Source organism: Brachycentrus maculatus, unplaced genomic scaffold (assembly GCF_059751285.1).
Source record: "Brachycentrus maculatus isolate JH-2025_06_01 unplaced genomic scaffold, ASM5975128v1 h1tg000297l, whole genome shotgun sequence".
In the NCBI taxonomy this organism is placed as follows: domain Eukaryota; kingdom Metazoa; phylum Arthropoda; class Insecta; order Trichoptera; family Brachycentridae; genus Brachycentrus; species Brachycentrus maculatus.
Genome location: NW_028281048.1, coordinates 1,481,235 through 1,504,145, shown reverse-complemented (window position 1 = coordinate 1,504,145; position 22,911 = coordinate 1,481,235). Strand labels below are relative to the sequence as shown.

General features: G+C 33.0%; 1 protein-coding gene across 1 annotated transcript; it reads right to left on the bottom strand.

The window, feature by feature from the left end:
- Positions 1–138: 138 nt before the first annotated feature.
- Positions 139–22,101, bottom strand: LOC148304948 (uncharacterized). The gene is made up of 8 exons (XM_088267488.1): positions 21,625–22,101; positions 6,485–6,580; positions 5,444–5,705; positions 3,456–3,738; positions 2,389–2,496; positions 2,035–2,234; positions 1,768–1,955; positions 139–1,621 (listed from the first exon to the last, which is right to left on the bottom strand). The coding sequence occupies exons 2-8, from the start codon at positions 6,557–6,559 to the stop codon at positions 641–643; spliced, it is 2,097 nt and encodes a 698-aa protein (XP_088123614.1). The 5' UTR covers positions 6,560–6,580; positions 21,625–22,101; the 3' UTR covers positions 139–640.
- Positions 22,102–22,911: the final 810 nt, after the last annotated feature.

Genomic DNA, 22,911 nt, shown 5'->3' with positions numbered 1-22,911 from the left:
AATTCATTGTATATACGTACATGTTTATTTATTTATTAAATCAGCCTCACAAGCCATAATAAGATTTAAAATTATTTTAGTTTACTGTGGTCTATTCTGAACTTTATGTATATATTAATATAAATAATAATGCCAAAAGCTTGTCAATTATTTTTATTATTGTATGAAAGTAACATAAACATTTTTTTAAATATTTAGGATATCCCAAGTACATGTGTCTTTTAAAAACATTTAATATTTAGTAGGTACATAATATACAAATAGTATTTTACGAATTATTAAACTTTACATCAATAAATATAACACTATATCAATAATGAGAATTTTTATTTTTTAGAAAAGGCTGACTGATAATGACTTCAAAAATTATCAAAAAGATTGCAAAAAATTAGAACTTTATAAGTTATTCAGTTTCAAAGAAATCTCTACCAAAACAATAAATATTACTATTATTTTAAGTCCCTAATTAAACACACATGAGATATTTTTAAAGATGGAAGTATTTTTTTATATTATTTAAATAGGTACAACTTGCATTGAATAATTTTTGAGCAATATTGGAAAAATGAGAAGGCAATTTGTGTGTTATTTTCAGTCTATGCCTTTTCATTTGTTTCACAATTTTTCTATAAAATTGGTTTTATTCAGAAAGCCCTGTTTTACTCTCAATCAACATTTGTCTTATTTTGTTAAGTGATTCGTGAGTTTCACTATCAGTTAAAAGGCTTTCTCTGCTTTTCAACTGTGGACCATTAATTGAATTATTTAGACCAACCGTTTTTGGGTTCATGACTCTACTTTTAACATTATTTGTAGGCGCAGTCCCGCAGGGATTAATTCTCATTTGGCCTTGTATGACGTTCATTGGAGGATCTTCAGCATCATCGGCTGCGTCATTAGGTTTTGTTTGGTAACCATTATTCATATCGTACGGACTATCTTTCATAGGGACAAAAGATTTATTATTTGGACTTCTTACGGGTCTTTGTACTGAGCCTGCTTGAGACTGCGGAGAGGAGCGCGCTAAAGTCGATGTGGAAGTCGAAGCGCTGTTTGACTGGAGCGTAACTTGAGAATTTCTTATTTCAGAAGAGCTATATGGACTGCTTTTGGATGAGGACAGATTACCGTTACGCATACTTTGATTGTTGTTCAGCGGGGGTAGGTTTTTATAATGAGGTGAGTTTGTATTCATCGAGATGTTTTGATTTTTCAGATGCTGTTGTAACTGTTGGCTGGGATACTGCGGTTGTTTAGATCGGTTATTTGAGTATTTATTCTGTAGGTGATTGTTGGGAACAGAGCCTTTATCTAAAGACCCATATGCGCTATCTTTTACAGACCCATGTGTCCGACTCTCATCCTTGGTTGTGCCATATTTTACTACAACATCTGCAGATGTGATAGGTTGTATATTTTGCATGTCATAAGATACATTCATGGACTCTTTCTTCGTTTGTTTTTCTGAAACTTCCCCGGTTCGAGGATTAATGTGTTTCTCATCAGCATATCTCATCGATGACCAACGTTGGTGATTTTTCTCTATTGGATGAAGAGTTTCTCTTGTTTCACCATCTTCTTCATCAGAATGGTATCTGCTATTGCAGTAACTGTCGTCATTCTATAAAAAACAAATACATTTTTAATGTACATCGACCATGCACACTACACGTGTAATTTATAGCAATAGACATCAGGAACTATTGTTATAAATTATTCTTGTTGATACTCGTAGTACGAAATTCGGTCCATTGAATCAGTACTTACATCATTTTCATCCTCTTCAGCTATAACGCTGTTCTGAATCCAGTCTTTAATTCTTGCCTTCTTGGCTACTCTGTCTACTGTTGTTTCAATGCCGTGTTGGAGTAGAACGTGTAGTAATTTATTTTTTTCATCTATATCACTGTGAAAACTGTACATAGACGGACAGAGCTCATCAACTTCAGTGCCAGCTGCAAATGAGAAAATAATATTACTAAACTATTCCTCAAAAGATAATAATAAAATTAGGGGCATGGTGACTATCATTACCTGTTCCATTTTTCTCATTGATTCCCTTAGCCATCCATCGATCCTCCATGAACTTGTGCAGGTCTCCGAGTCCTGGTGGTCTCTTATCAGGACGAGGTTCCAAAAATCTCTTAAACATCTTCTGCGCTCGTGATGATACCAGCTTAAAGAGCTTGGGCTGTTTTCTAAGTGGGTTTGATGTGTTATACCAACTTAAATATCTGAAACATTACCAGTAAGAGAATAAAATACCAAAGCCAGAAGGAAAAATTCAGCTTCATAATAAAATGTCTATAATATGATGCCATATATTTTGTATGTGAAATAACATAATGTTTGGAGGTGAAAAGGTCCAAAATGATAAAATTATCTCACCTTACATATCTAGGGTCATCAAAAGCTGCCTTTTGCCATGGCAGACATCCAGTTAAACATACAAATATAACTATGCCAAATTGCCACACGTCGTGAGAAGTCACTGCCCTGAAAACAAAGTTTTTTTTTTCAAAAAAATATGAAAACATGGAGCGATGTACAATTTTTTTTGTAGTTATCAAATTGCAAGTTTTTGGGTGTGAAATTTGGAAATTTGACAAATGAATAACTTTTATTTTTTCGGTTGCCTGATTGGGATTGGTAATCGCATTTTTTTAAATATCTTAAGAGCCAGCTCATGTGTTTGATGTCAAATTGTCAAATATATAAGGAGATAGAAATACTTCATATACAACCAAATTCGCACACTGATTGGTGTGATTAGCTTTATGTGACCAAATGTAAAAACCGAATTGAGGTGTAACTTAAAAAAAAAGTTATACTTCTTTTATTTGGTAATTTTTTATTATTCTATTACCCATCTTTGATCTATAGTATAAATATATAAGTTAAAATATGTCTAAAGGTTTTTGTTTTATATTAACAAAGTTCCTTTGTTTAAGTTTGTCTTGAACAAAAAAGTCCCTCTCCAAGCACAAAAGCTCAGTCTCTTTTTTGAAGAGGCTCAGCGCAACTAAAATTATAAAATTCTATATAATTGTATATATATATATATATATATATATATATATATATATATATATATATATATATATATATATAAGTAGAAATGCATAGAAATTGTTCATTCATTCAAACCCTTATCCGCACCCTATGGTGCATAGGGCACTGCGTAATATAAACGCAGTGTTATCTTGATCATTAACACATGAAGGAAAAGTGATCAGCCCTCCGCTTCAGGTACCAGTACAATATTTATTTCACCCCCCCTTGGGAATCGAACCCGGGACCTTCAGAATGGTAGCAGAGCGTTCTGACCATTACACTACGGAGGGGGATAACTTATATTAAAAAAATATAACTGGATAAAAGAAATAAAAAAAAAAACAAAAAAGAATAGCATAAAAATGAATATTTTTGGTTTTAAGTATGAAAGAAAGACAAACTTGTATGTATCTTCCACTGCGGTTTGCAATATTTCTGGAGGCGAATACGGCAACCACTCATTTCTCCTTCTGATTTCGGTCTGCGACTTTCTCGTCTCGCCAAAGTCGCACAACTTGATCCTGGAGAAGTCCGACTTGAAGACGAGTATATTGTCCAGTTTGACATCTCGGTGCACCAGATCCCTGGCATGCACGTGATCTAGGGCAGCTCCCAGCTGTTTGGCGACTCGCTTCGTGTGGAGCTCCCCTATTCCGGTGTCAGACACATTCGAGGTGAGGTCTCCTGCAATAGTAAACAAAATCTCAGTGCATCAGAAAACCATTCTGAAGTAAAACTTTTTTTTATACGTGATAGAGAGTTAGATGATTGATAAAAAATGATATATGATAGATGTTGATGATAGATTATATATGATAGATGAAAGATGACATATGATAAATGATATGTGATACCTATATGAAAAATGATAGAAGTTAGATGTTAGATGATAGATGATATATGATAGATGACCGATGATATATGATAGATGACCGATAATAGATGACAGATGATAGATGCTAGATGAAATATTATATATTATGTATGATAAATGTTAGATATTTGATGATAGATGACATACGATAGATTTTCAATTCAATTTCAATTTCAATTTCAATTTTTTTAATTTCAATTTATTCAATAATTAATATAGACATTACAAACTAACATTTAAGGCGTATACACTAAAAAAACAAATTAAAAGTGAGCAAGAAGACTCTTGTTAAATGTGTAGAAGAATCCCAGACACATGGAACAGATCAATATCCAATGTGATATTGTTCAACATAGCGGAAGCTCTTCCTACAGGCATAACCATTGGCAGGTTGGTCCTATGTATAGGAATGTGAAACAATCTATGCCGACGCTGTCTTAGGTAACTATCGGGAACATACAGACCAATGCTCCAGACAATTTCAGGATTATCGATCATACCACGCAACAATCGAAAAAAATACGTGATCAAATACACATTCCTTCTAGTCTCTAAACTATTGTAGCCAAGCATACCCTGGAGAAACTCGGTCGGGTGGAGCCAAGGATAATAGCCGTACTCTCTCATGTAGAGATACCTCAAAAACTTCTTTTGGACTTTCTCTACCATAAGAGAGTACTTAAGCTCGTGTGGCCCCCAAATCATCAAGCCACTCTCGAGTCTACTTCGCACCAAGGAGTTATAAAGAGTTGTCGGCACGCGGGTATTTTCGAAAACCCTGGCAGTACGCAGAACAAATCCTAGCATTTTCAATGCATTATTACTGACTGCCTCTATGTGATCGTGAAATGTCAGGGTGCTCACAAATGTAACGCCCAGATCCCTAACATTCGATGCTCGCATCAGATTTTGGTCGTTCATTTTGTAGCGATAAAATAAAGTTTTTTGGGCCCTAGTGAAAGACGTGACCGAACACTTAGAAACATTAAACATTAGTTTGTTTCGTCTTCCCCATTCACATATAAGTATTTGATATATCTGCTTGGAGAAGACGAAAATCGTCAAAAGTTGTCACCTTTAAGATGTTAGATGATAGATGATAGATGATAGATGATAGACGATAGATAATAGATGATATATGATAGATGACAGATGATAGGTGGTAGATAATAGATGAAATATTATTTATTATATGGATATGATAAATGTTAGATATTACATGATAGATGTTAGTTGATAGATGATACATGATAGATGTTAGATGATTGATGATAGATGATATATTATAAATGACAAATGATAGAGAGTTAATTAATAGATAATAAAGAAATCGTTATGTTATTATCGACTCTAAAGTGTTGTGACGCGAGATGAAAAAAAATTGTACAATATTTATTATAAGCATTCCAGACCCATTTCGCTATATGCACTGATAATATTACAATCAAGTTTTATTCGTACTTCTATAATATGCAGTGTTTGTAACTTAGACAGTGAGTAGTAAATTTAGCGTACCAAGAGGAGCATATTCCTGAGAGAACACGTAGAACCCGGCGGTCTCGAAGGCCACGTCGTAAGTGGTGATGATGTTCTTGTGCGCGCCGAGGTGCAGGCCGTAGTGGAACTCCCTGTAGAAGTCCCTCAGGCTGACGTAGGGCTTGGGCAGCGCCTTCAGCACCATCTCCGTGTCCGTGCCGCGGTGCTCCACGAGCAGGATCTTGCCGAACCAGCCCTCGCCGACTATCTGCAGGATGTCGAACTCTTCGGCGAGGCATACCTGAAGATAAAGGATGCTCAAGGAATTATCATTATCAAAATAAATAAAAAATGCCAGAAAATAAATTAAATGCATTATAAACATGCTAATGAAAGAAAAAAAAACAATAAAAAATAAATAAATAAAAAAAAACTGTCAAATTGACAGTTAACAATTGATGTTGACTTTGGTTTTTAAACTGGCAACATTGTTTCTACAGACTGTCAATTTGACAGTTGACAGTTGATTTGTAGTCAGTACGTTTTGCCATTCCACCATGAATAGACTGAATGGCCATTATGCGCGTAGTAGGTTCGTGAATGGGCCGAAAACAATATTCAGATTGATCATCTTTTTCAACACAAAATTTTGTTCACCGATGAGGCACATTTTTTGTTAAATGGCTATGTCAATAAGCGGAATTGCCAAATTCGGAGTGGAGAAAACCCAGAAGCTCTTGTCGAGACGCCCTTACATACATTAAAAGTCACTGTTCGGTGTGCTTTATGGGCAGGTGGAATCATTGGCCCATATTTTTTTAAAGACGGTTCCGGCCAGAATGTTACGGTCTATGGAGCGCTACAAAACCATTATTACTGGCTTCTTCGTACCTCAGTTGAATGGCATTGATGTGACAGAGCTGTAATTTTAACAAGATGGCGCAACATGCCACACGGCGGGTGCCACCATCAATTTATTGCGGGAAATTTGAATTTGTATACCTCTAAAAAAAATCATCCTGTATATATAAATATACACACACACACACACATAATGACAAAGAAAGCTTTCTAAAATACCTTTTCTAGTTCAAATTCTCTTATACGATTAATCGATCCTACGAGCGCCTTCCTTGTGGGCGTTGCTGTAGCCATCTCACCATTCTCGACTCTTTACTGAAAATCAAAAAGAAAAAACTATTTTTCAAATGGCTATATCACTTGTACACGATATTGTTGAATTTTAAATATATGTGTAAAGTTTGATATCTTCAGAAATAAAAAACAAAAAATAGGTAAATACGATGCATTACAGATTTGTCTGAGACTTTTTGAAAGGTCCATTGGGACGCGTCCGACAGAGAACTGTGGAAGTCCAAGAGGGAGGTCTTTGTTCAATACAGCCATAAGAAGAAGGCTGAAGTAAGAATGTGGTATTAAAAAGTAAGGATTAAAAAAAATCAATATATATTGTAAAAAAATCTTACTCCAATATTATATAGGTAGGTACTAAAAATTTTTTTTGTGGAAAGACGTCTAGCCCCTAGCGCGGCCGATTGCGTTCTTATTTGAACGTTCGTGATGCCTTAATGAGAACCAAATATTCAAATAAAAAATATTGTACGATTAGGGATATTCAAGTAAATATTTTAAACGTTTCAAATCAATACATATGAGTTCTAAACAAATATTTATTTAACATGAAAAATCTCATAACCACAACGTTCTTGTTTTTATAATACATCATTTTGTTTAATGAAACTCACAAAAGTGTTTTGGCTACTGAATACGGATGTTTATCCCATCGATCGATTGATATAGATAACATTTTTATTTAGATTTTTATGTTGATATGATATTGAGAGACCTCGGAATATCGTTTGGTACATTCTCATCGGAGTGCTTTCTACCATAAGTCAAATTTAGATAGATACCTAGGTACTGCCTTACTTTCCGGACGATAAGATGCATCAGACCATAAAATAAACCTTAAAATATATCTACGAATTTTAAAAATAGGACCATACGCCGCATTCAGCTCTAAAGAGCTAAATGATGGAACCTTAAGAGATGAAAATCTTAAAAGCTGGAACCCATTGTTTCGTTGAATTTTTGGAAAAAAGGTGCATCTTATGGTTGGAAAATATGGTAATTCCTAATACACGTCTAATGTACCATGTCTCATTTGATTCTTTCGCTATATAAATTGTCCAATAGTTCTTGTACTTTTGAGATTTCAACTCTTATATTCATTATACATACGTATGTATATATGACTGTATGAGTGTTGAGAATCGATGTATCGACTCGGTATACTTTGCAAAAAGCACGGCCGTCGATTTACCGACGATGAATTCAGAGTATTTTGGGAGGCTGTGTCGCGGCGTTCGCATTTCCAATCGTAAATAATATTCACAAATTTAATAAAATTTTGTGCGGCAAATCGATGTATGATAGATGTCCGAATGGTGAAATAAGGAAAGAATGCTAAGCTGAAATGAGCTTTCTAAAATTAAGAAAAGTGAGATAAGATGGTTTTGAAATGGTGTCGGGTTGTGGTCCCGTGGTTAGTGTCGCGGACTCTTAAGAGTTTTTCAGTTCGAACCCCTCTACCGCAATTAGATACCTATTTCTAATAATGAGCCGCTCAGGCTCACATAAATAGTATGAAATTGAAATATTTGTTTAAATAATAAAAACATAAATATTTCTCTTTTAAACACAAAAACAAAACAAAAAATGGAATGAATAAGTCAGGAAAGAACGGTAAAACGAATTAACGAGGCGAATATAGTTGGAAAAAGGAGTAGAGGAAGACCGAGGAAAAGTTGGAATGATCACGTATCTAGGTCAAATACTTAAAAGCGGTCGGATCAGGAGTCGAAGTAATCGGCGAGTACATATGTATGAGAAGATGCATGAAAGTGGAATAGGCGAAGAATGTTTGCAAAGACAGAGTAGTGTGGCGTTCTATTCTCTCTGGGTACCCCTGCGAGGAAACGGCGTGATGTTTAGATTTTTTAGTTAGTCACCTAATTTTTAGTGAAAAAAGTAATACATTTTTTTAAAACCTGGTTTTGCTTCTACAATATCTACTTAATTTGAAATGGATTATTTTTGCAATAAAGTCAGCATTTTTAGCACACCTAAAAAGGAAAAAAATCTCAATTCTAAAAAGGTTTAAAATCATTCACCTAAGTAACTTCACTGCTAACTTAGAATCAATGAAATGTATAAACTCATGCCTCTAGCGAGATAGCGAGTGTTTTTGCCTAGAATTTTCACTCATGAATTACATGAAATTGTAGTAACTTTAAACATAAAGAGTAAATCCACTCACAAGTAGGCATAGGCTATGAATCTTATAAAGTTGAAGCCTGAGTAGGGACATGATAAACGGTGTTGCATAAGCCGTAGCTAGATTTCAGAGTCACTTGGATGTTAGGTAATTAAAAAAAAATCTAAAAAGGTTAATGACTGATGATGAAAGGGTTAACGAGCTGGCAGCAGTTCCGCGGGTGCACAAGACCCAAAGGAGGTGATTGCGCTCGGCCGGACTGACATTTCCGGGACTATTTTTAACAATAACGATTTGATTATACTAAATATACACTTCATCTTTATACTCGGAAGTGGCGGAAGGCTCACAAAGTAGGCCAAGCGTCGAACCAGTCTTCAATAACTCTCTCTACCCTTATTCGCACCCAATGGTGCATAGGGCACTGCATAGTATTGACGCAGTGTTTTCTTGATCGTTACTTACATGAAGGCAAGGTGATCTCTCTTGCGCTTAGTCTTCAAGAAGGTAAGGTTTACTTGGTAAATACCACTTTTTCTTAAAATCTTTTGTGACATGTGTTTTGATGCATTGCGCATCATTTTCAAACACCGTATGTGAAGCTAAGTCTGAATTTTAGTCCTGAATTAAGTCCTTGGACGTTGTAATAGCTGTTCCATATATATTTTTTTCAGTGGGAACATAGACAATAGGGGAGAGACATAAGTCATTGTCATATTATTAATTACGGGCTTATTATTATTTATACTTTTGAGAATTTATATTGTTTCAAATTGTTGCAGTTTACGACTTTTAAGTATTCGAATTACCAAGTAAAACTTAAATTAAAAATGAATAGATATTACCTCAAGGTGACTGCCGAATAAATTAATGAAATTCAATAAGTTACTTTATCCTTTCTGCAACATTTTGGAAGTTGGTGTTGAATAAAAAATCAGTGAAAAGTGAAAATACTTTTCGCAGATTTTGTTTATTTTACTAAAAGAATCATCAAGAATTTAAACATAAGGAAGGCTTTTTGGGCAAGTAAGGACGAAACCTGCTGGGTATCTCAATATGACAAATTTAAATTTAAATTGGTCCCTTGGTTAGTGTCGCGGACTCTTGAGTCAGAGTTTCTCGGTTCGAACCCACTCTACCACAATTAGATACCTATTTATAATAATGAGCCGCTTAGGTTCACAGAAATAGTATGAAATTAAATTTTTGGAAAATAATAAAAAAAAATTATCTTTTACTTTTTCGATAAATAAAAAATTTAGACGCCTTTAAGATTACATATTATTAATTAACTGATCAATCGTGACCGATTTTAATCGATTATTTGATCAATATTCGAAATCGTTTCAGTAGGATTCGTTTTACGAGTATTAGTACCCATTACATCGGTTGCCGAAATATTTGGTTTTATTCCAAATGATATTAATCTTCATAAACTTTTGAGCGGGAAACATGTAAAAACGCCTCGTTTATATACTTATTGGAATGAGACGCTTCTTTTTCAGTATGAAGTTGATTTGTTTTACTTTAAAATATACAGAAATGAAATGGCCGCTCAGAGATTTACAATCGCTAGTAGAAATCTACGCGATTTCATTTTCCTTTTTGTACCTGTAGGTACTGAAAATTCAGTAATCCATTTTGCATTAGCAATGTTAGTATATTTTATGTATTATATTAAATAAACATCATTTAAGAAAAGAAATTAATCGTCATACTAGAAACGTGTCTATTATTCGTTTGTTAGTTGAATAATTTTGCATTTTCACACATATAGAAAAAAAATAACTTTTCCTTTTTTAACTTGGAAACCATTACAGTGAAACCTCTATCTATCGTTTTTAAAGGGACCTATTAAAATAAACTATGAATGCGGGAAAACAATGAATGCGGGATTATGAGGTCAATACGCAAATAGATACGACCGAGTAAAGATACCGTCCTCCCAATCTGCATAACCATTCGTATGCTAAAATTCTAAGAAGAATACATGTTTCAGATGCAAATGCATTTATTAAAAAAAATACAAACCTGAATAGAATTTGAAAATACTTTTGTTTTTTAACTATTTTATTTTCGTAAGTCAATAGTATATTTTCGGCTTTGCAAATAGTATTTTTTTCGGCATCGGTTATTGAATGTGCGTTGTAGAAAGTTTTCTTTCAAAGAGTGTGCACGCTTCTGGACATGCAGGTACAGGCAGCGGCTCCTTTTCATCAATATCGACCTCTCCTGCTATCGGTTACACAAGCTTTCGATAGTTTCTATCCCATACGTTGCCGTTGAATGTAAGAAAATTGGAAATTATGTAAAAAAACAGACAAAATGTATCAATATGCAGCTTGATTCAAACGATAAATGCGGTAAATGGCGATAGAAAAACGATCGACGCGGTTTAGTTTAGTATGAAATTAAGTCGGGATAGAAGAAATAAACGACACATCCGTGAAAACGATTATTGAGGAACGATAGATAGAGGTTTCACTGTATATGGTATTTCGATTATTGAAACTTAAAAAAAAAAATGAAGCGTGTAAAAAACGTGATAATCATTATATATATATATATATATATATATATATATATATATATATATATATATATATATATATATATATATATATATATATATATATATATACATATATATATTTTTAAAGAAACCTGGGCTGGGATTACATACTTCATTTGATTAGATAACGCTTTATGTACATAGTGTACATGTTATTTTTATTCGCCAAAAAACAATCGTTATCTTCTGATCTATAATCTATCTGACAAAACTGATTGAGATTCGAAGTGGGAAAGTAGTTAGAAATCAAAGTATAGAAAGTAATGTTGAAGTTATCTATTGTACATTGTATAGTAAAGGAGTTATCTTTAAAATGTCATTCAAAAGCAGGGCTAAGATACCACAGGGAAGTTAAACTTTTAACTATGTATTGTTATTAACCTTAATATAACTTTTGGTCTTTTTGTTTCTAATGACTTTGGCAATGATTTTCGATCCATATTGCCAAGCGTTAAATATACCGAAAAATAATGATTACCGAATTAAAGTAACAGTTATTTACACTATTGGTTACGAGTATAACGTTATTTTCCGTGTGGGATCGGTGCCCTGGTTATCTTTTCATAGTTTCCTATTCCTAGTAGTTTAGTCCAAGTTTACATGGTGCGTGCTGGAGAGCGAGTTGACAAGGATACGCATTACTTTATTATATTTCCGTGAGTTGTATAAACACCTCCTCGACAGTTTTATTGCGAAAGTTTGGTGGACTATTTTTCAAAAACATATGTATAAAAACAAAATTTTATAATTCTTTTGTTTTCTTTTTTCTTTTCTAAATACGCGATTTTTTTTACTAATTTCAAACCCGCAAATTTACCTGAATGAGCCTTATTTACAATCCATATTAACTACATAGATATTTTTAACTAAAAAACAATAGCTCATATGTACGTCATATTAACTAGTATGGCAAAGAAGTCTCATTATGATAAAGTGACTCAGATTATTTAACGCTAGTTTGACTCGAGGATAACATCTATGCCGTCGTCATCCGTATACGAATATGACATACGACATCTCAAAATATTAATGAAAAAACCATTGGCTTCGTTTGAAAGATTTAATTTTAAAATACACCATACTTCCCCATTCATACAACCATGGACAGCATGTGGTAAATATACTTTTGATTGGCTCAGTAGGAACAATTATTTCCCAGTCATTTTTAATAGTACCTACATCATTTTATTAACTCTTATCCATTTACAGTGGTACATAGGGCACTGCATAGTAGCGACGTAGTGTTATCTTGATCGTTAATTGTCCTGCTTTTCTTGTACCAGGGTTATATAAAATAAATATGAAAGTGAAAATCATCCGTATTTATTTTGGCCCTCCTGGAAATTGAGCCCAGGACCTCTAGCACAGTAGCTAAGCGCGCTGATTACTACACCACAGAGGTGGATCTAAATAAAATAATGGCTAAAATCTGTTTTTTTTTCCTATTGTGAAATAAACTGTTTGAAAACAGTAATAAAATTAGTAATGACTGAAATACATCGTCGAAATTTATGAATCTGGTGATGACGCAATAATCAAAAGTCAACGATAGCGACACATTGTTTATGGTTATAAAATCATTCAGTATACTGTACAAAAAATACGCAATATTACAGTCTAAAATGTGCATATGTTATTTGCTTTGGTTTCAGCCCATTCAAATAGCAAGCCATACTTGCCTCGTGTAAACCGGGCATTACTGAATTTTAAATTCAGACAGCTGTTCTGTGGATATAAAATACTAGGTATGTATCAACGTGTGACGTCGGATTCGAACTTCCAATGAAGTAGATAATATAAGAAGGTTACGTATGTTACCGCAAAAAATAGAAGTGACCCATCTGAATTCCGAACGACGTCCACTCTTGGAGACCAAGCTACATACGTACAATATCAATGAGGGACTTACACGCGAGTAATAATAATAATAATTAAAAGAAAACGTTTTTGGCATTGGTTCATTGTATTTTTTTATCGACTTAACCTTTTGCCAAGTTGTGACGATTGTTTCGTTCGCCGACCAACCATGGGTATTTGGCCAAATTCGAAGCGTAAACATTTTTTCCTAATTGGACTGTTTGCCCAATTCTCATTTTTCAAAGGTTTGCAAAATTAATCTGTTAAATTCTGTTTTTGTTGACAAAAAAATTGTTTACAAAATTTTGAGTGTGTCCAAAGTCCAAATACTTGTTCACAAATCTGGATTATCTCCAATTAAAGGAGTTATTTTTCATATTATTTTTTGGCATATTAACTTAAACCAGCCTATGACGGTCGTTTGCCCGTGAATGCCCAGACTTTTATATTCTTCTTCATCCATGTTGAGATGTCAAAAAATAACATTAATAAATGGTTGCATTGCTATCACGATATAATTTGTCTGATAACAGTTACAGTAATGGTAATGGTTTAAATATTTTGACGAAATTAATTAAAGCTGTCATGGCCTCATAATTGTTTGTCAATGAGAGCCTTTGAGAGATATTAAACAGAGGCACATGTTGAAGGCTTATATTAAGGCATATGTTTTATATTTCTGAAACCAGAGGCGTGCATTCTATAATGGCAGAAAAGCAGTGCCTACCCTGGATTACTCACGTTACTTATAGAAACACGACCAGTGCCTACTATGCCTTATCCTTAAAAAACCAAAACAAAACCTTATTTAGATTGGCAGTGACAGGTATATTGAAAGCTTTTAAATGTAAATTCACAGTAAAATCGGGATACAATTTTATGTTGTTTCACATTTTCAATAAATTTCGCAACTTAGTTCAACAAAAAAAATTACTCAGCAAGAGCAGATCTGTCAGGAAGCCTAGATGCTTCTGTATCAGATCTGGGCATGCGGTGGGACAGCTTTCAATATATCCTTACAAAACCCTACTTCCTACCCTGATTAAAAACTCTGTGCACGCCACTGTCTGAAAGGATGAAAGCTATCAAGAAGCACGCTGTTTGGTATGAGCAATGTTTAATATTGCGCGTGTTGCTGTTACATCGAACAGATGGCGCTGCCATTACGGTAAAAACTGTTAGAAAATATATTTTTACCTTTCAGAGGAAAAAATACTTGTCTTATAAAAACAAACAATTATTCGAACACAACAATTGGTCAAAATTTTAAAGAAAGCAGAAAATAACTTAGGGGGATTAAAAATATTTTAACGAACGAACATTTATATTTTAATGTATACAGTGTGTAGATAAACAGCGACCATAATTGTTTACTCTTTGATTTGTTCTCGACACAAACAGTTCATTCTACAACTCGTTGTTCTACATTGATAATAGCTTAGAACAAGATAAAAGCAGTTGGAAATGATCCAAAAATTACTAATGTTGAAAGATAAATTGAAACTATAAGAGTTATCATATTATAGCCCTACAAATTATACGCTTGAATTCTGGTTCAAAACCTGTTGACTATCACTATGCATATTATGATATGAGCAATTCTTTTAAGGACTTTCTAGCATTTTTAGCAGTTAATAACTTAACCTTTTATAATAAAATTAAAAGTAATTTTATTATATTCCAAATAAACACTAAAACATGGGAAATGTAAATTTCAACATAAAACTCCATAATAATTTTTGTCAGGGCTTTTTTTCCATGTAACGCGGTGGGACGGCGTTCCAACACCTTTTTTCAAGGATTTTTTATTTTTATTTTCAAAATCAATTAGACGAAACAATGTTTGCGGTTACATTATAACAATCTATATTTATATAATTCATCAAAATAATAAAATATTGTATTGTAATGAATATTTAAATATTTTTTTAAAGAAAAAGCTGGACATAAAGCGAGTTCTGGGACCATTTTTTGCATAAAAAAATATTAACCTAGATTATTGAAATAATAAAATAACATATAATTTCCCTGCTTTGACAAAAAAAGACAATATTTTACATATTTAAGTATACAAATAGATAAAAACTTTAAATGAGATTCGCCAACTGATAAAACTTATTTGTATCTTTATAACCATACGTAATATCATAAATACAAAAAACAATTTGTATAAAAATAGTAAGCTTTATGTTACCATATTCTACAATATTTGATTATTGGTTGGGGTGGTACGGATAATGCAGCCTCAAAAAGTGTTGTTTTTGCCCAAAAATTAATACTTTCCGAAATTTTTTTATTAATTTTCCAAAAATTTTTATTTTCTAAAAATTAAGTTCCGAGACAAATTACTAAATGTAAGAGAAATTATAAGTTATGACAGTCAAACAACTACATATTAAAATAACCCTTACATATGCACTTAAGAATTACACTCATAAACAAAAGAAAGCACCTTCCAGCAAAGCACACAATTTATAATTAACACACTTTATGGAAAAATACATAGAATTACAAGATCCAAAACACAGAAACAAATTATAAAAACTTTTTAATGCATACCTCTATTAGTAAAAAGAATTTTGATTATCAAGCCATAAAATTGTAAAACCTTCGCCTCTTTTACATTTATGCATCTCCCCATACATACTTGATGATTATTTCGACTCCTGACCTGACCACGTCCAAGTAATTGAAATATTTATAACGCCAAGTTATCCTTGGTCTTCCTTCACTTCTATTACAACCACATTCCTCATTAATTTGTTTTACGTAGTATTTTTTCTTCACTCATTTGATTCACATGACCAAACTATCTCAACATACCTTTCTTAATTTTATCGATAACACTAGTCAACAACAAAAAAAAACTTTTTTTGGTTTTCTGATCTCATGCTTGGATTCTGATTCTAAAAGTCAAAAAACATTTAAATTACCATTTTAAGCTTTTAAATTTTGGTTTTGTCTGATTCACGTCGATAAGAAGGTGTTAAAGATTTTAATTGATTTTATGAGAAACAGTTGGTAGCACTTTGATAAACCCGAAAGAAAATTGCATATTATTTGTGAATGGTACAATAGTGAGTGTTTACTATCGAGTGTGTCTGTCGTAGCTGTAATAACCACCATTGAGTATTTTAAACTTAGAAAATAGCATCAAGATAGTGTTAATAGGATGTTGATTCATTCTGTTTTATTTACTAAGATTTTTTTAAAGTAATTATTTAAAAAAAATGCTTTGGTAACAAATTTTACGCTTCGCGAAGCTAATGAAGCCTGTTTTTCACAGAAAACACGCCTAGAAGAGTCTTCAAGTAGTAGTTCATGGGTTTTTTTAGTAACAACAGAGATTAAAATTATGAAAAAAATACTGAAAAAAGCTTTAAAATTATGGGCTGAAGAATGTCCCACAAACTTCATATGTTAAAATTGCACCTGGATCGATTTAAAGACAATATGATTGCCTACCTGAGTAGATATTTAAAAATGTAAAAAATAATTAGTTTATAAAAGAAGGTTGATATGATTCTCTATTAAAAATATTAAATTACAGTATAAATAACTGCGGTGTAAACAATTTGGCATTTATGTCAGGAAAGACGAGTATAACGTTCCAACCTCTCTGCCTACACTTGCAGAGAAATCGAATGATGATAGTAATAGAAGGAATAATAATTGTAAAGAAATAAGTAATAAGTTGTGAAAGTAGTTAAAAAAACATGGGAATAAAATTTTTCAGTATTTCAGCTAATATCTACTAAGGATTAATTTCAAATTTTAAAATAACATAGTATCTAAACATAATTCATTCAAAAATATAATTTTTCAATAATTAGTCCTTTAAAGGAGCAAGAAAAACGTTTTCACTAAGATGTGATGGACTTTGAAAGACTTTAAGAGAGATTACATTTGGGGTTTAATACGAGAAAGCCCAAATAACTACTAGAAATATTAATTTTTCAATTAGATTTTTTGTTATTTTACATTTTATATGCTATTGTTTATTATAATTCTGTAATTAAAAGTTTTTGAAGGCCAGATTTTTTTAAACATAATCAAAAAATAAATTAAGAAAAGAAAATATACAATAAAGTCATTTTTCTTGAAAATTCGAAAAATCGCTCTAGTTTTTTCAAAAGCAAACTTTGATCGGAAAATTAGTTTTTTTCTTTATTTGTAACTTAGGAGAAACCAAAATATCATATGCAGAATCCAGACCCGAAAATCGTGTTCACCAGTATCATGCTTAACTCAGCCTTGCATTATAGAGGCAGTCAGTAGTAATGCATTGAAAATGCTAGGATTTGTTCTGCGTACTGCCAGGGTTTTCGAAAATACCCGCGTGCTGAGAACTCTTTATAACTCCTTGGTGCGAAGTAGACTCGAGAGTGGCTCGATGATCTGGGGGCCACACGAGCTTAAGTACTCTCTTATGGTAGAGAAAGTCCAAAAGAAGTTTTTGAGGTATCTCTACATGAGAGAGTACGGCTATTATCCTTGGCTCTACCCGACCCAGTTTCTCCAGGGTATGCTTGGCTACAATAGTTTAGAGACTAGAAGGAATGCGTATTTGATTACGCATTTTTATCGATTGTTGCGCGGTATGATCGATAATCCTGAAATTATCCAGAGCATTGGTGTGTATGTTCCCGATAGTTACCTAAGACAGCGTCGGCATAGATTGTTTCAGATTCCTATACACAGGACCAACCTGCCGATGGTTATGCCTGTAGGAAGAGCTACCGCTATGTTGAACAATATCACATTGGATATTGATCTGTTCCATGTGTCCGAAGGAGTTTTCCGAAGCGAGATTCTTCTACACATTTAACAAGAGTCTTCTTGTGTAATTTTTAATTTGTTTTTTTTAATGTATACGCCTTAAATGTTTGTTTGTAATGTATATATTAATTATTGAATAAATTGAATTGAATTGAATTGAATTGAATTATTTCCTTATATCACCATTCGAACATCTATCATACATCGTTTTGCCGCACATTTATCTCAGAGATCACATTTCGACTGCCTTCAGTCTACTTTCATCCTTCTTTTGCTAACTCCATGCTTCACGTCCATGCATTAAGATTGGAACCGGGACTCCGTTAAACTGATTTTAGAGAACAATTCACTCTGTTCCCAGTATAAAGTATACAGTATATACATTTGTCTGAGAGATTTCGCATTTTGACTGCACTCAGTCTACTTTCATCCTCGTTTTTTTGAGAGAAAGTAACAATATCGTCATTAAATTACCAATACCTTCATAATTATTGTATCTCTACACAATGGGAACTTATTGTTTCAACAAATTCTCTTTGTTTTCTATAAAATAAATGTTTTTCTGCATTCTTATCCCGTCTGGCAGATTTTTAAAAATATCTTGAGAATCCGCCAAGACACTCGGAATTCGAACTCTCGGGAGACACTTTAATTTATAGTGATCGAAAATTCGGAATTTTTCGAGCGGGAATTCAAGGGTAAGGGCACACTACAAAGTGTACGAGTACGTTAACATGGTTTTGCTCATTTCTACGGACGTAAAGGCGGTTTAAAAACGTTTTCATTTAGCAGGTTAAAAACCACCTAAAACTCGGTTTTAAACCGCTTAAAACGGAATATTCGATAGCCCGCAACTTAATTTTCATTATACCCGGGTAACGTTTAATGTATGTTTTTAAGTTTTGTTGCTTAAAACACCGTTTTTGTATACAGAAAATAAGTTTTTTGAAAATAAATATATCGTAGTCGTACAGGAGAATGTGCCCAACTACCAAAACGTAAAATGTTCAGAAGGGTCATTTAAGTCACTTTTGCTTGGCAAATTTTTACGTCCGCCTCCGTAGTGTAATGGTCAGCACGCTCGGCTACCGTTCTGGAGGTCCTGGGTTCGATTCCCAAGGGGGGTAAAATAAATTTAAGTGATTTTTTCACTGTAATATTTATTCAATATTACCCAGGACTGGTACCTGAAGCTGAGGGCTGATCACCTTTCCTTCATGTGTAAACGATCAACATAACACTGCGTTTATATGACGCAGTGCCCTGTGCACCATTGGGGTGCGGATAAGGGTTTTATTATTATTATTATTGCTTGGCAAGAAAATAAACACCAATGCAGTTAGTAATTTTCAACAAATCAATATACTATACTTCCAAGTTTAAAATCCTTTGGGATTTTTTTCATGGCAATATTAAGCTAGTAAGATATCAAATAGTCAATGATCACGTTTTTGCAAAAAATGCACTTGGTCACTTTCTCCTGTATGACTACGATATGATAATAATTAAAATGTAACTTTGTTTTAAAATCACTACTTTAATAGTGATTTTAAAAGAAAGTATTATTTTAATTATAAAATGGAAAATCACAAAGTAAGTGCTTAAAATAAAAATTATATAAATATATGATTTTGATAAGAAAAGAGTTATTGAAATGTAAGGATTTACGCGCCTGGCTGCTCACGCAGCCGGTCGCTTACTGAATTGTGTGTTTACGGGTGTCCCCTTAAAACTATTCTGTTGATATATGAATTGATTAGTTAAAAGTTTTACTCAATTAATTTAAAAAAATTGACAATACAATTTCATGAGGGCTGCATTTCCTTTGCCAGATAATTAATTTATATCTAAACATAGAATAAGACACATTTTGAGTGTGTCTAAATGCTTTTTCACAAATCTGGGTTTTCTCCATTTTCGGAGTTATTTTCACATTATTATGACATCTCAATAAAGATAAAGAAGAATTTGGATGTCTGGATATTTACAGGGTTTATGAGCAATCATAGGCTGGTTAAGTGATCACTTTACGCACATGCAACATTCATAATTATACCCATGATTGACCACCACACTGGTCAAATTCTTGGAACTCATACATACATCATTTACCTCACAACGCCTCGTATATTTATTTTATCGTTTTTTTCCTCGCTCATTCGATCCACGTATCCTATCCATCTTAACACACCTCTGTAAACTCAATCGATAATGCTTATAAACAAACTTACATTATTTAAACATTTCGCTATTTTAATATTGTTTGTATTTTATTACATCTCTCTGTGTTGTCTATAATATGATAAGTTTCAAAAGTATGTATGAAAAGGATATTATTGTATCGTTTGTAAATAAATAAACTTCACACCTTCCCTTGAACGTAATAAAAAATCCACTTTTTCTTTTTCTTTTTTTACAACCATTTGTCACATAAAACTCTCGCGTTTTTTTTTAGATTCGAAGTTATTCATTGAGGGTAGCGACATAACATATCGTAATCAATTTCATATGCACGAATCTGCTCACCAGAGGTTATGAACCCGTGGTACGCGACCCATTTCGAGTTGCCAAGATTTAAAAAATGTCTACAGTGTTACTTAAGTGGTTTGTAAATTATAAATCATCACCTTGTTTGCCGCAATAAAAAAGAAACAAAAATTAAAAAAAAATGCACTAAGCAATGTTGACGTTAAATTAAGCTTTTGAATTCATGAAGCAGACTTTGATAAAAAAACTATTTACATAAGATGAAGGTGATCAATAACATAAATTCGTCAAAAAGCAAAAAAAAAACATAGTAAGTACTCGTATAGTAATATTCATAATAAGTATTCAAATTTTTTATTTTAATTTTTAAATCGTTCTCTTTATGTGATATACTTGTAAAAACCCTCCAAGCTTTAACGCAACTAAATAACAAAAATTGTTGCTATATTTTTCTTTACAAATTCTGAAATATCGTGTTAACATACATTTAAAGTATAATTGTACGACTGTTGATGTTATACACATTCAAAAAATGTACTCAATTCTGGTGAGCTTTAATTTCGAAAAAAAACCATAAATATGTAAGGGTTGACTGAAAATTTAGTCGACGATTTTAATATTTATTAATTTCTCGCAAACGTAAAAAGCAAGTGCTCATCAATTTTTAATTCTTATTCTTTATTTATTTTACTTAACGACTGATACTTCCGTCATATTAATTCACTTTTATATTAATAAAAAATCGTTTAAAAATTTCAATATATTTTATGTATAGGTACATATATGACAGTTTAAAACTTTTTGGTTCAATTTTTTCTCCGATAGTCAACATACCATATTTCTATATTATGCATAAATGTGTATAGCATTTTGAGAAAACGATGGTTATAACATCCAAAATATAAGAATAATTATTCTTATTTTATATGCATTGACATATCTTAAGGGGTAAATCACACATTTTGTTTGACAAACTGACTTGAATTGGTTGACAAACAACCCTTTTTTAAAAGCAAGTATTAAAAATGGAAACAACCACATATATAATTTAAACAGGGTTATACATCACTGTAAAACTTACTTCAAAGGATAACATATAGGTACCATTTGTCTACATTTACCTACATAAGATTATAATAATATTGTATGTGTACTAATAACTATGTACATTTTAATACCTTGGCAAGGTTTTGAATAGTAAAAATGAGTCATTCTATTGTTACTCACATGAGTGGCGATGGATGAAATTTGGCTCTCCAATGTGTCTTTATCTAACAGATTTTAAATGTTTAAATATTGTCTACTTCAAAAACAGCGTAAAAATGCTAGTTACATTAACAAAACACACAAACTTTACTGTTATAATAAAAAAATGGTCACTGCACAAAATAACTGATTAAAATCGTAAAAAAAAACTGTTCACTTATTTGAAAGATTGAGTTTTATCGTTGATGTTCACAGAATTATGAAGAGTTTTTTTGTTTAGTTTTCAAACTGCTTTATATCTTTAGATTGATTACTGTCGAATTTATATTGTTATGTGGGGTTTAATCCATATTTTTGAATATATTGATATGCATATTTCACTCGGATATGATTGATTTGATACTGTTTTACAGTTTGAAAGCTCGATGAAGCTTTCCGTCGAGTATTTCGGTCTGTGGCATAAGTCCACGCGTCCAGTGGCGACGCCTTCCGGTGACTGGCCCGGGAGCGGGCGTCCAGACGCGTCGTTTATTTCTGTAAGTTCTGCATTTGCCGTCATACAGAATTATCGGGAGCCCGCGGCTGGCCCATCGACGTTTATTTCAGAGGAAAGGCCGCTTTCTTGTTATAAATCCGACGTTATGAGTACTTGTGAACTAATTGTTTTCTCTCTAACCCTTGTCCGCACCCAATGGTGCATAGGGCACTGCATAGTATTGACGCAATGCTATCTTGATCGTTAATTATATGAATTATACTTCTATTATATTATATTGTACTTCTGCGCTTCAGGGACCAATCCAGAGCAATATTAAATAAATACTTAAAAAAAAAATTGTTACACATTTAATTGTTTTACTTTCGAGACGATCAGATTTTTCTGGTGAATTAAATCAGAAAGCTTTTATAAATAGTCCGTTCCATTCGTTGGCGGAACTGTGAGAAATTTACCGTTTGTTCAAATTATTAATTTGTGTTGGAGGCTCATTTCTTTGAAATAAACCTTTATTTCTCCTCTTCTTCTTTTTGCCGTAGGCCTAGTGGCTTGTTTTTAAGATCGATTGAGCTCCTGCGATGCTGATTCCCAGCTATCAATCTATTTCTTTGGAGGTCTGCCCGGAAATCGTCTACCTTGGGGTTGGTCGTACAATGCAGAGAGATGATGCAGGTAGATCAGCTCGCTGGCAATCGCAACACTGCGCTCCAGTGCTGCCACATGTCCAGCCCCCATCTGTGCTCCACAACCAGTTTTATCATGAAATTGGAGCTATTTATCAGGTTTTAACCTGTCCGGGAGTGAGTTTCTAC